This window comes from Dunckerocampus dactyliophorus, chromosome 12 (assembly GCF_027744805.1).
Source record: "Dunckerocampus dactyliophorus isolate RoL2022-P2 chromosome 12, RoL_Ddac_1.1, whole genome shotgun sequence".
NCBI lineage: Eukaryota > Metazoa > Chordata > Actinopteri > Syngnathiformes > Syngnathidae > Dunckerocampus > Dunckerocampus dactyliophorus.
Window position 1 is genome coordinate 14,061,546 of NC_072830.1, and position 14,760 is coordinate 14,076,305.

At 37.6% G+C, this 14,760-nt stretch overlaps 1 protein-coding gene and 1 long non-coding RNA gene across 19 annotated transcripts in view; one reads left to right on the plus strand and one right to left on the minus strand.

Moving 5' to 3' along the window:
* Positions 1-13,832, plus strand: part of LOC129191387 (muscleblind-like protein 1) — a 202,595-nt gene extending 188,763 nt beyond the window's left edge. For 4 of the 17 annotated variants that reach the window (XM_054794694.1, XM_054794705.1, XM_054794695.1 and 1 more), the window contains 4 exons: positions 1,286-1,339; positions 3,993-4,143; positions 6,174-6,209; positions 7,723-8,077. In XM_054794694.1, the coding sequence (XP_054650669.1) occupies positions 1,286-1,339; positions 3,993-4,143; positions 6,174-6,209; positions 7,723-7,919 (438 nt within the window). In that variant the 3' untranslated portion in view covers positions 7,920-8,077. The other 13 variants (XM_054794698.1, XM_054794707.1, XM_054794700.1 and 10 more) reach the window with 8 other exon arrangements.
* Positions 32-9,038, minus strand: LOC129191391 (uncharacterized). 2 transcript variants are annotated; one of them, XR_008573200.1, is made up of 4 exons: positions 8,864-9,038; positions 7,588-7,915; positions 3,930-4,165; positions 32-347 (listed from the first exon to the last, which is right to left on the minus strand). It is a non-coding gene; the product is annotated as an uncharacterized LOC129191391 (long non-coding RNA). The 2 variants fall into 2 exon arrangements; XR_008573199.1 differs by lacking the exon at positions 32-347 and having other exon boundaries at positions 3,370-4,165.
* Positions 13,833-14,760: the final 928 nt, after the last annotated feature.

Here is a 14,760-nt window from a genome sequence, read left to right on the forward strand (position 1 = left end):
TTTGTTTCTCATAATTGAAAAAAAAAATCTTTCATATTTTAACCTTATGCTACCAAAATTATTTTATGTTTACTCAAAATATTACATTATTATTGTTTTACCACTTTTTCTTGTTAGATAAAAAAAATGATCTTAATAATTTGACTTTATTCTTGTAAAACTAGTGCTGATTTCTAAATTTGTGCTGTTCTTTTTTTTTTTTTTTTAGTTTTCTTGTTAAATTATATTTTTAGAATGTGCCAAGGGCCAATAAACAAACAGCCGCGGGCCATAAATGGACACCACTGATGTATGCTTTCACCGGGCCACGTCATTTGGGTTAGTGCACTTTACACCATGGAGATTCCCTGCAAGAGAGAGCATCGTCATTGTTGTTTCTAATTGGAACATTTATATGGCTCTCAATTTGATCTTATCACGGCTCAACCGCTCTCTCCATTAGTACCAGCAGGTAGTCTGACATTTCACTTTTAATTAGTAGCTTGAGCTTGAACATAGAAAATGGCCTTTCAAACTACTAGAGTTCAGATAAAGGTGGTGATGGCAGCACCTTTTACAAAGAACCATGAAATCTTTACTGAAATGGCGAAATACTTCGCCATTTACGTCATTTTGTGTTTTGCAACCAATGTGGTTGTCTTGCTTGTGTTCACGAGTTAACGTCACAGTGTGGCCCTTTCCTCTGGGACTTGATTTGCAAAAAACAAAAATATGTTTTCCTCATAATTAAATGTAAAAAAACAAAAAACAAAAACAAATTTTACATTCAAATAATTCTTTTAAGCATCTCTGTGTGGAGTTTGCATGTTCTCCCCGTGTGTGTGGGGGTTTTCTCCGGGTACTCCGCTTTCCTCCCACATTCCAAAAACATGCATGTTAGGTTAATTGGAGACTCTAAATTGTCCATAGGTATGAATGTGAGTGTGAATGGTTGTTTGTCTATATGTGCCCTGCGATTGGTTGGCGACCAGTCCAGGGTGTACCCCGCCTCTCGCCCGAAGTCAGCTGGGATAGGCTCCAGCATGCCCCTGCGACCCTAATGAGGAAAAGCGGCACAGAAAATGGATGGGTGGATAATTCTAATGTGCATGCTCAGGTGTTGTTATGGTTGTAAACTGCACTGCAATGACTGGTTTTTGCTTTGTTTTGTTTCTTTGTTCACAATACACTGCTGCTCCCATGATGCACCGCCCCCACCCACCCCCTCCGCTTGCTGGTTTATGTTAATGCGCTTGAACCCCATTGGCCCCATTGTCATCACGTGCTCGCTGCACCGCTAATTAAGACTCGGTCGGCTGTCAAATCACAGAAGCGGCCCCTCGACGCGGCTTGTGACCTGGTACCTATGACCTTTCACCTCTTAGCCTGGCATGTAGCTGTTTGTGTCCTGCTGTAGATGTTTACTTTACCTGTGCTGGCTTATTAACACATGAGGGTGATGAACTGATTATTACATAATAGTGGCCTTCGCTCAGAAAAAAAATAACATGGCATCTGTAAAGGTAAAGTTTAAGGTGGAATGGTACAATAAATACTATTATTTGAGTAGTATTAGTAGTAGTAGTAGGTATAAATGCATTTGTGGAGAAAGATAAAAATATAAAGCAGGGGTGTCCAAACATTATTTATTGAGGCCTATACTGTATAGTCAAAAATGAAAGGATGCAACTTTGCCGCTTTGATATTTTTTAAAGCAACACATATGCTGAGAAGTTATATATATTTTAAGAAAAAACTGCTTTGCTGGTGAAAAAGCGTAAATGGTCTTTCACTTGTATAGCGCTTTTCCACCTCCAAGGCACTCAAAGCGCTTTGACACTTTTACCTACACATTTACCTACTGATGACGCAGCATCAGGACCAACTGGGGGTTCAGTATCTTGCCCAAGGACACTTCGACACGATCACGTGAGGGCGGACAATCGAATCCGCAACCTTCAGGTTGGGAGACGACCGCTATACCACCTGAGCCATGCCGCCCCGATACGCCCTGCGTATTATTAGTATCACCTTCACTCTTTTTTCCCATTTTTGCTGTTGTTTTACCAAATAGTTCAACTTTCTTCTTAAAAAATCTTCATACATTTTTTTTCTCGTTATGCTTTATTCCAGACATATTAGAATGTATTCCCCAACATAATAATAAAAAAAATTCCAACTTAATTTGTTTTGTTTGATTCTCATATTATTGTCTTATTTTTTTCTTTAATATTTCAACTCTTTGCTACTAAAATGAAATTATTTTCCCTCATAAAATCACTGCATAATATTAGTTCCTGTAAAATATTGACTTTTTTGTTAGAATATAGCTTTTTCCTCTTAATATTTTGACTATTCTTGTCAAATTACAGCTGTTTTTCCATTTCCGCTGTTTTTTTAAATTTTCCAATTATTTCAGCTTTCTTCTAGTAAACTTTATTATTGTAATAATATGACTTTATTAATGTTTTTCATTTATTCCCATAAGATCCAAAAATTGCACCTTTATTTTGTTGTTTGTTTAGATTACAACTTTTTTCTCATAATATTTTGACTTTATTCTTGCTGTTTATTCTTTGCTATTGTTATTTTTTTTGTTGTTTCCTTGTTTTTCTTGTTGGTTTTATTTTTCAAATATTTTCAAATTTCTTCATCAATTTTCTTTTCATAATATTTTGACTTTATTCCCTTAATATTTTAACTTTTTCGCCAACCTAACCTTTTCTCTATGCCACTAAAATTACATTATTTTTTCTCAGAATATTATGAGTTTATTCTGGTGAAAGTGTGACTTTTATTCTCTTCAGAGTACGCCTTTTTTCTCATAATATTTTGACTTTATTCTCATAAAATTGCAGCTTTTTTTTTTTTTTTTACAGTTTTCTCAATTTCTGCTTTGTGCAGTTGTTTTTGTCTGTTTTTGTATTTCAGCCTTCTTCTTGTACATTTTCTTCTTGTAATTATGACTTTATTCCCATAATATTTTGACTTTATTCTCATAACAGGCCATCAGGCTCCTCACAGGCCATCAGGCTCCTCAACGAAGCACTCGCACACGGCGCACGCAACACACGCACACACTCATAGCACTTTATTTATTTATTCGTATTATTTATTTGTATTAATGTCTCTTCTGTTGTTGTTGCTTAGTTTATTGGTATATATGTTTATGTGTTTATGTTTCTTATGTTCTTACTCTTTCATTTGTTTTCTTTCTTTTCTTGGGAGAATGAACAGAATAAGATTTTCATTGCATGGTATAACTGCTGTTGTACTATGCACATGACAATAAAACTCTCTTGAATCTTGAATCTTGAATAACATAACTTTTTCTCCAACCCAATTTTCCAAAAATGACAATATTCATCCTTACAACTTAAAAAAAAAAAACAATTCACTTCACTTTATGCTGCTAAAATGACATTATTTTTTTCTTGTAGTATTACAACATTATTCTCATAAAATTACAACTTTTTTCCTTAGATTAAAACCTTTTTTCTCTTAATATTTTCTCTTAATTCTTGTAAAATGACTTCCATTTTTTAAATAATTTTCCCCGGGGACACTTTGGACACCCCTGATATAATGTAATATGTTTATAAAAATGTATATGCACAACTGAAGACCTCCACCTTAACAAAAGCCTTATCTCTAATAGATGATTGGTACTTTCTGCAGTTGAGTAAACAAAGAGGAAATACTGGGTTTGTATAGTACAGAAAACAAGCTTGTTATTGTTGAAAATAAGTAAATGATGTTTTAAAAATATTTAAAATTGTCATTTCATCACCTCAGGCGAGCCTGCAATGCATGTGGAATGTATGTTTTATGTCTAACAATAGCGTAGTCTTGCACGGCATATTCAACATTTGTACCAGATTGTTATGCCCATCATAAGATCCATCATCTGATTCATAGTGTTTGCTCTCCCGTCTTTCTCCAGTACTCACTTTTATCTTTCCTCTCTCTTCTCCTGAATGTCCCGCGTCGTCCCTCGTGGTCGCCCTCATCAGGGGCTCCCTCCTGTCCTGCCCCCTTTACCAAAGAGACCTGCACTTGAAAAAGCCAACGGTGCCACCACCATGTTCAACGCCGGCGTATTCCAGTATCAACAGGCTCTGGCCAATATGCAGTTCCAGCAGCAGGCTGCCTTCATCCCGTCAGGTGATGATGATGATGATGTTTCCTGGTGGTGGGGATGGGGGCACAAGCAGGGTTTGAGTGGGGGGAGGGTCACCATCATTTTAGGCATGTGCATGTACATTCACACGCATGCGCACACAAATGAAACCATCATTCTGGGAAAAGGTATGATGAGACAGCGCAGACCATGTAGCTCAAGAAAACATGCACTTTGGCGATGGAGGCGAGGAAAAACACCTTTTAACAGCATCCCATTTAGGAAGTCATGAACTGAGAATAAAGGTATGATAGTACAAGAAAAGTCATTATTTTATGAGAAAAAAAAGTCATAAAATTACGAGAAAATTCCTAATTTTGAAAGTAACAAGTTGCAATGCTATGGCGATAATGTTGAAAAATATAAGTCAGAGAATTATGAGAATGGAGTGAAAATATTTCAGGCAAAAAAGGTTTAATTTGTAAGGAAAAAGTGATCATACAGGTAAGTCAATATTTTATGAGGAAAAAAAAAGTCTGAATATGAATAGAAAATTCCTCTTTTTAAAAGTAACAACTTGCAATACTATGACAATAATACTGGAAGATATAAGTCAGAGAATTATGAGAATAAAGTCGAAATATTTCAGGACATTATAAGAATGAAGTTGTAATATTACAAGAAAAACTTGTGTATTGACAAAAAAAGGTCAACATTTTAAAGAGAAAAAGTTGTAATACTGTGAAAATAAAGTCAGAATATTGGAAGGATTAATGTCAGAGAAGAATTATGAAAATAAAGTCAAAATATTTCAGGAAAAAAGGTGGGTTTATGAGGAAAAAGTGACAGTGTCGAGAACTCATTATTTTATGAGGGGAAAAACAGTCACAATATTACTAGAAAATTCCTCATTTTAAAAGTAACAAGCTGCAATACTGTGGCAGTAATATTGAAAGATAAGTTAGAGAATTATGAGAATAAAGTCAAAAATACTTCAGGTCTTGTAATAATATGAAAATCATACTCAGAAGTCAAATTCCAAGAAAACGTTCTTATTTTTATGACCAAAAGTTAGACTACTGTGCCAAGGTTTTAAAATAGCAGAGGAATAAATCCTAGCATTAAGTGAATCATACATTTAAAAAGAAAAAGTTGTAATACTGTGACAATAAAGTCATAATATCGGAAGTATTAAAGTCAGAGAATGATGACAATAAAGTCAAATATTCCAAGAACACATATTAGCATATTGGAATAAAACTTTTATTAGAACTATGGTGATAGTTTTTCAAGAATGAAGTCTAATGAATTTCCAAGAAAAATGAGTCATTTTATGAAAAAAGTAATGAGAATGAAGACTTCATATTATAGGGGGGAAAGTCATAAGACAAGATAAAGGTCATAATATTAGAAGACAAAGTCATAATTTACTGAGAAAACAGTCTGAATATTGAGAGAATAAAGTCACGTAGGAAGATAAAGTACATATTTGCTAGCAGATGCAACATCATATTTTTGTGCCCTGTTAGAGCTCAGCGACCAGATAGCCAAGTCACACAACAGCTTCCGTTTGTCTCAAATGTGTGGGTCTAAGAAGGGAAATAAGTGACATATAAAGAGTGAAAGTGCAGGAGTACGAGCGTGAAATGGCGGCAAAGCCCACGTAAATGACCAGTGGGCATGACACATTTAACGCACATCCAGTGTGTACTGTCACCTTCCGCTGTGTGCCACATTCTCCTCCGAGAGTCTATAAGAATAGGCTGCCACCGAGAGATCCAAACTCTACAATAGACGCTGCACCACTGGGCTGGCAGGACTCAGCTGCACGCTTTCTGAAGGTTCTGAATCCTGATCCTGTTGTGATGGTAGTTTAGTAGGATTTCATGCACAATGAATTGGACTAGTTGTAGTAAGACAATGTAGTGAAGCAACAGTACGAGGATGTCGTGTTGTCATGCAGGTTCAAGCCAATCTTGTCTGATTTTTATAACACTTGTAATGACTTTTCTTCATTTTTTTTTTGTTCCCCTCCCTTTCCACTCCACTTCCTGTTGCAATGCATGATGGGCAGGCTCCATATTGTGCATGACGCCTGCAACAAGTGTTGGTAGGTGCCAGCTTTACTTCCTGATTCTATTGAAAGCCATGCTTTATGTGAAGCCACGACACAAAGTGACACCTTCCACCTCCACACAAGTCAACGTCTGGCTGACCTCCAACCTCACATGAAACTACATTGTTGTTGTTTGGGTCACACACTTGTGCTGTGCTGCAGGTCTGCCTGTCACCTCGTGCTTGTTGCAGAATTTCTGTCCCCAAGCTCCCTAACCATCTCGAACACTGCATTACAATGTCTGCCTATACACATGACTCCTAAATGTGAGAGCGCTGAGAGCTTCTAGTCTGTATACTTTCTTTGCACTATTTGTAAAAGTAATGGCCTGTATTGTGCACTCAGAAAACACATAGACACCATCTCTTAAATTGTTTCTATTTATGTTCACCAATCATATTTCTTCCACAAAAAGCTAAACTCTGTTGCCCACAATTACAATTTATATATATATATACAGTGTGTATATATATATATATATATATATATATATATATATATATATAAACAACTTCAGATATTTTCTTAAGATTTTTTTTACAAGTAATTATTATTCTTATAGATTTTTGTTCTTACTTTCCAAAATTACTTTTTTTGTTTTGTCATTAACTTTCTGACAGTAGTTTTTTTTTAAATAACAAATCGAATATTTTACAATTTCAGACATTTTGTAAAATGATTTCTGACAAGTGTTAATTATTTGTACTTATTTATTTTTTTCTAAAAATGTATTATTTTTTTTCTAAAAATGTATTATTTTTTTTCTAAAATATATATTTTTTTAGCACTAAGGGGTTACTGAGTGTACTTTTTATTTTATAAAAAAATAGAATATTATTTTACAAATTCAGGTTTTAATTATTTGTAATTATTGATTACTTCTATTTATTTTTTTAATCATTACGGGGTTACAAAGCATACTTTTTATTTTATGAAGACATTGAATTACTTTACAATTTCAGATTTGTTGTATATTTTTGACAAGGGTTAATTATTTTTAATTATCAAATTTTTTTATCATTATGGGGTTACTGAGTGTACTTTTTATGTTATGAAAAATATAGAATTTTATCATTTCAGCTATTTTTCAAATATTTCTGACAAGTCTTAATTATTTTTTAATTATTGATGACTTATTTTTTTGATGACTTATTATTTTTCTAAAATGCATTTTTTTTTTACCATCAAGAGATAACTGATTGTAGTTTTTATTTTGTGAAAAATATAATATTATTTTACCATTTCAGATTTTTTTTTAAAATATTTCTTACTATAATTATTTGTAATTATTGATTTTTTGGGGGGAATTATTATTCTGTTCCCCTTGCTAATAAGGTTGTCTGTTTTTCTTCTAAGTTATACTGTTACAAACCTGTGGATTAAGTGTAAGAATCCTGATGGAAGGAGTCATGCAGTCATGTTTCAGAGCTCTGGTATGGGCAGGCATAGAAAGGATGCTGCAAATGAGGCTGTGGTTGAAACGCCTGTGTGATCTTTCCCTCCAAAGTACCCATGATGCACGGTGCTTCTCCGGCCACTGTGTCTGCAGCCACGACATCTGCCACAAGTGTTCCCTTTGCAACCGCCTCAGCCAATCAGGTTTGCTCCACTCTCTCTCTCTCTTTCTCTCTCGCTCGCTCTCTCTCGCTCCCCGTCTCTCCGGCGCCCTCTGCTGTTTGTGTGTCTGGCTGGAGTTCCTCCTGATGAAATATGAATGAGAAAGCATGAGGCTGAATCTTCTGAACTTGTGAGCTGTCGTGATTGCTTAGAAGTTTACATGCGTGTTCGGCGTTTTTACTTGTGAGCATCATCCTTGTTTGTTTTTCTTGTGGTGTTTTCACCTCTTCTTGTTTCCCCCCTCCCCATCAGATTCCGATAATATCTGCAGACCATCTGACTAGTCACAAATATGTCACCCAGATGTAGGAGCATCGGCCGGAACAGTATGTACTCTCAACTCACCTCACCTGCCAATCAAAAATGCTGTTTATGACGTAACATGAAGCAAGCAAAGAACTTTTCATCTGCTACTTTTGCAACAGTTTCATCATCAAATCTTTCTTCCAGATATGTTTCTTCATGCTTTACGGCCGCAAAGCGCAAGAAGAGCAAACATTTCTTTGCAGTGATAATAACGCTTAGGTTTGAGTTTTGACAGGGATTCGTTTGACAAAATATTCCCAGATTTTTCCAAGAAAATGTAACGTTTTTGTCATCATTTCAAAGTGATTGGGGTTAGGACATTTTATGGATGTACCATCTATATCAGGGGTGTCCAAACTTTATCCAGCAAAGGCAACATAGCGAAAAATGAAAGGATGCAACTTTGACACTTTGATATTTTGTAAAGCAACACATGTAGATATGCTACGAAGTTGTAAAGAAGTTGTCATGGCTTGGTCCGTACATTATAGCGATCTAATTTATCTTATTTTTTATGTATTGTGTAAAACTAAGACATGAATAACATCAAATTAAAAGCACAAAATGAATGCCGCCCCACCATCCACCAGTTCAAGTTCCAGCCAAGTGTTTCCAGAGAGATGATTACATCGCTGTATGTCGTGTGAGGTCAAAGGCAGTGAGCTAGCATGAATTCACTTGAGACAAATGAGCACATTAGCACTCAATAAGTCATCAAAACTTACCTTTATGCCTTCCCACATAGTATCAGCATTTGACACCAAATATGAGGTGAAAGAAAAATGGTAAAAATACAGTAGTAGTCTATCTGTGCGGCATGAGATAAAGTTAGCACACGCACAATGGACATGCGTCAAGTGAGACGGATGTAACAGAGAGAATCCGGCCACTTTTCAAAATAAAACAAAAAAATATTTTTTTCTTTCTGTGCGGCCCCGTACCAAATGACGCACGACCCGGTAACGGGCCGCGGCCCGGGGCTGATATAGGTGGAAAAGCCTACTATTAGTATCAACTTTGCTCTTTTTCCCCATTTTTGCTGTTGTTGGGTTTTTTTTGTAATTTTCCAAATATTTAAACTTTCTGGCCCACACAGTGGTTAGCATGTTGGCCACACAGTCTGGAGATCTGGAAGATCTGGGTTTGAATCTCCATTGGGCATTTCTGTGTGGAGTTTGCATGTTCTCCCCGTGCGTGCGTGGGTTTTCTCCGGGTACTCCGGTTTCCTCCCACATTCCAAAAACATGCATGTTAGGTTAATTGGAGACTCTAAATTGTCCATAGGTATGAATGTGAGTGTGAATGGTTGTTTGTCTATATGTGCCCTGTGATTGGCTGGCGACCGGTCCAGGGTGTACCCCGCCTCTCGCCCAAAGTCAGCTGGGATAGGCTCCAGCCCCCGCGATCCTAATTAGGATAAGCGGCAAAGAAAAAGGATGGATGGATGTTTCTCATAATATTACAACTTCAAAAAAAATACTGTATTTAAATGTAATATTCCAACATGATGCTACTAAAATTGCATCATTTTTCCTCAATATATTGCAATGTTATTATAAAATTACGACCTGTTTGTTTTGTTTGGGCTTTTTTTTGTGGTTTTCTTGTTAAATTCTAGTTTTAGAAGGACACCCCTGATGTCATCTTTTCATTGTGTCAACTTCCTTCCAGGTGGAACTGGAGAGCAAGACCGGCGGTTCAACAAACAAAAGAAGCAGAAAGAAACCTCCCGAATCTCCGCGTGAAGAGGACAAGAGGCGGGTCTGCTCCAATCCCATTCCCGTGCACTACATGCACACTGCATACATTTAACCTTTATTCACCGGGCACACTTTGAATGTCAACATGAAGCGAAAAAGACGAGCAGATCGCTGCGTACTGTACGTCACGGAGGAGAAAGGATGGCGTCTTTTGTATGTTTCGTCATTGGTTGTTGTCTCTGGTGTGTTCACACAAAGGCGCACGTTATGTCTGAGTTGAAGAGGAGACGAAGAACGGGGACTCTGTCGCACATGCTGGTGTGGAAACGCGTGAGTGAGTATGTTATGGATGCAGGTGGGAGTGGAGCGCAAGGCCATACTTTGCTAACACGTGAATGGTTCTCTATCAGCCGTCATGCAAAGCAATCAGTTTCCCTTTAATGCGTCACTATTTGTCGTCACAATCCTCAAATCTTCCACTGAATGTCGCTCTCCTTAAGTTCCACGCGGTTGCTCCAAGACTCCCCCTGGTGGTGATAATAAGTAATCAGTTGGCAGGACAACTACTGGCGGATGTTTGTGTGTGTTTTTGTTTTTTTTGTTTCCCACAGATCGTCAATGTAGATTTCTTCTTGCTGTTGGATTCATTTAAGAACTTTTGTTTACCAGATTTTTGGATTTTTTCTTTTTTTTGCCAAAGTATTTTCTTGTGTTGCTGTTTTTGGTGGCTGGACTAGTTTTCGGGAGCGTCATCAAGGAAAGATCATACGGAGATCTCCGCTATGTCTGCCGTATTTCATGTGACGGTGGTATTCCTCATCAGAAGCCTTAGAATGTACCGTCGGGTCAGCACAATGCAACATTTCAAACCAAGCGTTTGCCTGATCTTGACGCCTTTTCCTTTTCTTTGTACGATGTTTGGTTCTATTTATCTTTCTTCTAAGCAGACTTTAGGTGTTCTCATGTCTGTTTGCGTGGAATTCCGTGTATGTATATTTAGTTTGAGTATGACGATTGTAAAGGTCAATATTTTCTACATTATGCATATTGACCAAGCGTATGCATTATTATTATTATTATTATTATTATTATTATTATTGTTCACTTATCTAGTCTCTTTGTGTTCTTTGAGCAAATACGTTTTATATAAGTGATGACATAATAATAGAACAGAGAGGCAGGGTTGTCGCCACGGCAACCGGGTAGTATTTTAACTGATTGTAAGGTTTGTAATTAGTCATATAAATTCAAAAGAGAAAAAAAGACTATTAAAAAAAGATATTGTTCTTGCGTGTTTAGAGTACAAATGTTATTTTCTACTGTATCCATTTCAAATAATAATAATAATAATTACTGTTTGGATATTTTTACTCCTTGGAAAATGGGCCATGTTGGAAAACAAGCTGCATATTTGATCTCTCTGTTTTTGTATTTTTGTCTGGTGCATACCTGTCAACCCCCCGCCCCTTGTTTCCCGTATTGTTCCCGTAATTTTACTTTAAGCTTCCGGTCCGTTTGGCAACACTCGGGCAACATCGGCGGCCGGTACAGTCAGGTCTTCCGAATAAAAGTAGGATAACACGACAAGGTTGCGCCACAGTAGTCGGGTCTTTTAAGCAGTCGGATCTTTTCACTGTGCTTTGTAAAATTGTGTCGGAAAGACCAGAATTTCCCTTCTTTTCCCTCATTTTCTGGAAAATGTTCCTTATTTTCAAATGCAAATGTTGACAGGTATTGTGCGGAGTTGCCCCGGCGGTGTCACATGACAGGAAGCCCACGCGGGGACAGAATGGGGCGATGAAAGTTTGACTTTTTGCACTTCTGTACATAGTCGAAAAAAAAGAGAGAATCATGTATATTGAGATCTTATTTTGAATATAAAAAATATGTCTGTAATGACAGAGTGTTTTGCTAGGATAACAACAAAAACAATCTTATGAAAGGCTGAACAAACATGTCAAAAAAAATAGCTTGCGTCAAAAAGGGTGCTGAAGAGTTGCCATTCTCTAACCCCGCCCCCTTTCAGGACAGACCAGTAGACCTTTTTATGGTGACGGCACTTCTGCTTTATATCATAAAATGTAAAGAAATTCACCACAGACATTAAATCATGTTTTGTTATTGACCACCCTAAAGGAATTTCGATTAAAGGGGAAGATGTTTCGTTTAAGTGCTGATAACTCCAGGAAAAGACGGCGCTCAAAGGTCCCCTATTATAGAAAACAAACTTTTTAAACTTGTTATATCATTAATATGTCTCCCACATCATCTCCCTCACCCGTTTGCTCAACCTGAACAGTCCAGTTGCGATGGGTTCAATGCCCTGAGAACAGGACCTCTAAGACATTTAAAATTGTTGAAAAATACCATAACATGGGACCTTTAAAGGAAAAGAATTTTGCCCTTCATCCACAGTCCTTCTGTAAGACATGAACCCACCTATAGTTCTCTTTTCTGTGCATTGAAAAGATCTAAAAACAGCTAAAACGAGGCTGCTAATTAATGCACGTAATGGGACACACCTATTCCACCTAGAAAGCCTGCTATTAAAGCATCTTCAAAAACCTCCAACAAGGTTTTAAGGTTTTATATCCATGCTGTGATAACATGTCAGACTTACAGTGTTTTGGTCTTTTAAAGCATTAGCGCAACTTCCTTCCCGGGTGCATTGATTTCACATAGCAACGTAGAAAGGAACACCACAGCTAGCGTTAGCTTTTTCAAACTCAAAGAGAAAAACACAGCAGTGGCGGCAGTGCCAATACGTAGCGTTACCTTTCGGTAGTGGCCTGAGTGTGTGGTGGAGCTATTTGCTAGCTGGCTAGTAGCTGGCTGGTGTGGTATTGCGTGGTGTCACTACACCAGTAAAGTAGTTCTTAGGTGTAAAAATGTTAATACCAATAATAACAATGTCGCTGTAGTTTGGTTAATATGCAGGTCACATTATGTAAATAGGGCGTTGTTGGCGCTTTTTGAGGTTTTTCAGAAGGCTTTATAGGTGGAATAGGTGTGTCTCATTTTGTGCATTTTAGCTGCCTTTTTTCAGCAGTTTTTATATCTTTACAACGCACGGAAAAGAGAAAGACACATGTGCTCAAGGATTGTGGATGATGGGCAAAAGGTAAAAAAAACGTGCACGTTTCCTTTGAGTGATCTGATGTCACCGTAAAAAGGGTCTATTGTCGCTCTTCCTCCTTGTTTTAATTTGTCAGCAGCTTGTAGTTTGCCAGGTAACCGTCCGGAAGAGGGAGGGTGGGGGGGTCACTCCCCTCACTTTACTGTCAGGCCGAAACAACACAACACATACCGTCTCTTTAACACGGGGACACATGCATGTTAAAGGAAACACATAACAAAAAAAACACTCAGTACTAAGACTTAAGAAAACATGTTACAGAGGAAGATGTATTTAAATTATTCATACAATATCAACATGTAATGGAATAAGATATTTATACAAAAAATAGAATAGTGGTTTATTTAAAAATAAAATAAAAAAAAATCCTGAGACTACAGTATAGTCGCCACTAGGAGACGTGCGGCACAAAGACCATAGCGCTACGTGTGTTCTTCACGTTCATGTAAGCTGTGCTTCTAAAAGATGAAACCAACCGTTTTTTTGTGGGGGTTTTTCTGTGGTTTGGTCAGCAACCACATCACCTTGGTCGTCATCACCTGCTGCGAGCACGCATGCGTAGATAGAACCATTTGTTTTGTTTTCTCTGCTAGTAGTGCTGATATGATGTATTATGTCCTCTGCTGCCCGTTTGTTTCTGCGTGTTTTACTGCAGCGGACCCCTTTTCCCTCCCGCACGAGGGAGGATGTGTCAGTCAAGAGACTAAACGTTTAGCTAGTCTAAAGCCATAAAATGTCCAATCAGACCGGAGGTGGAATTTCACACATTTGTTTGGGGTTTTTTTGCCTCCCAGGGGGCCTGCATTGCTATATTTGATTCTTGCTGTTATGGATTTGAAAAAATGTAATAAAAAATACGATGACTTAAATGGTGTCATTTTTTTATAGGCATTACAGGTAAATGTTGAAAAAAATAGGAGGCCTTACAAGGGCTCCAGTAACAATACTGCAATGCACAGTCCAACCGCTAGATGGAGCGACCGCCTTGTCAGGATGGGCCGCTGATATTTTAGGATGAGAGATTTAAAATTCAGTAGAAGAATTATTTTGAAAAAGTTGCCTTTACAAAGATAAGCAAGTGTTTGTTTACCTGCTAAAATATTAGAAACATCTTAACATTATGCAGACAGTGCAAACTCCAACCTCAATAATAAACATAACGGTAAACCTCTGTGACCTCACAGCTGAGCGTTGTTATCTTTGGAGGAAGCATCATAGCTTGTTTGAATTCAGAATAATTTCCTTCTTACCAACCATCCTACAGTTGGCTGGCCATGTGATGTAGTCATGTGGTCACTTCATGAAGCAGCGCTGATCCAATCATGTGACTTCTGTTGCCCTCCTCACACTCACTCGCTACGACCTTGTGCCATGGCTGTCGCTCTTCACTGTACCTCATCTTGAACCCCATTATAGAGATTCAACCAGTGGCGTTGGAATGCAGTGCATTGTGGGAAGGTGAGTCGTGAGCTCCTGGCTAGTGTTTGTATTCTGAATCTTCCATGCCCCATTCTTCACTTCATCTTAAAAATGATGCCGAGTTGGCTTTTAAGCGTTGCATCCACATGACTATGGCAAACACACTGCTGAACAAAATGTTAACGGAAACGTGCACTTTTTTTGGAATTTTACCCATCAGCCACAATCCTTATGTGAAACATTAGCACACCTCTTTCCCTTTTCTGTACGTTCTCAAGAGAGAAATACAGTGAGCATGACGGCGCTAGCAATGCACCTCCAAGAAGGTTTTATGGTTTTCCATACATGCTGTGACTATTCACTAACA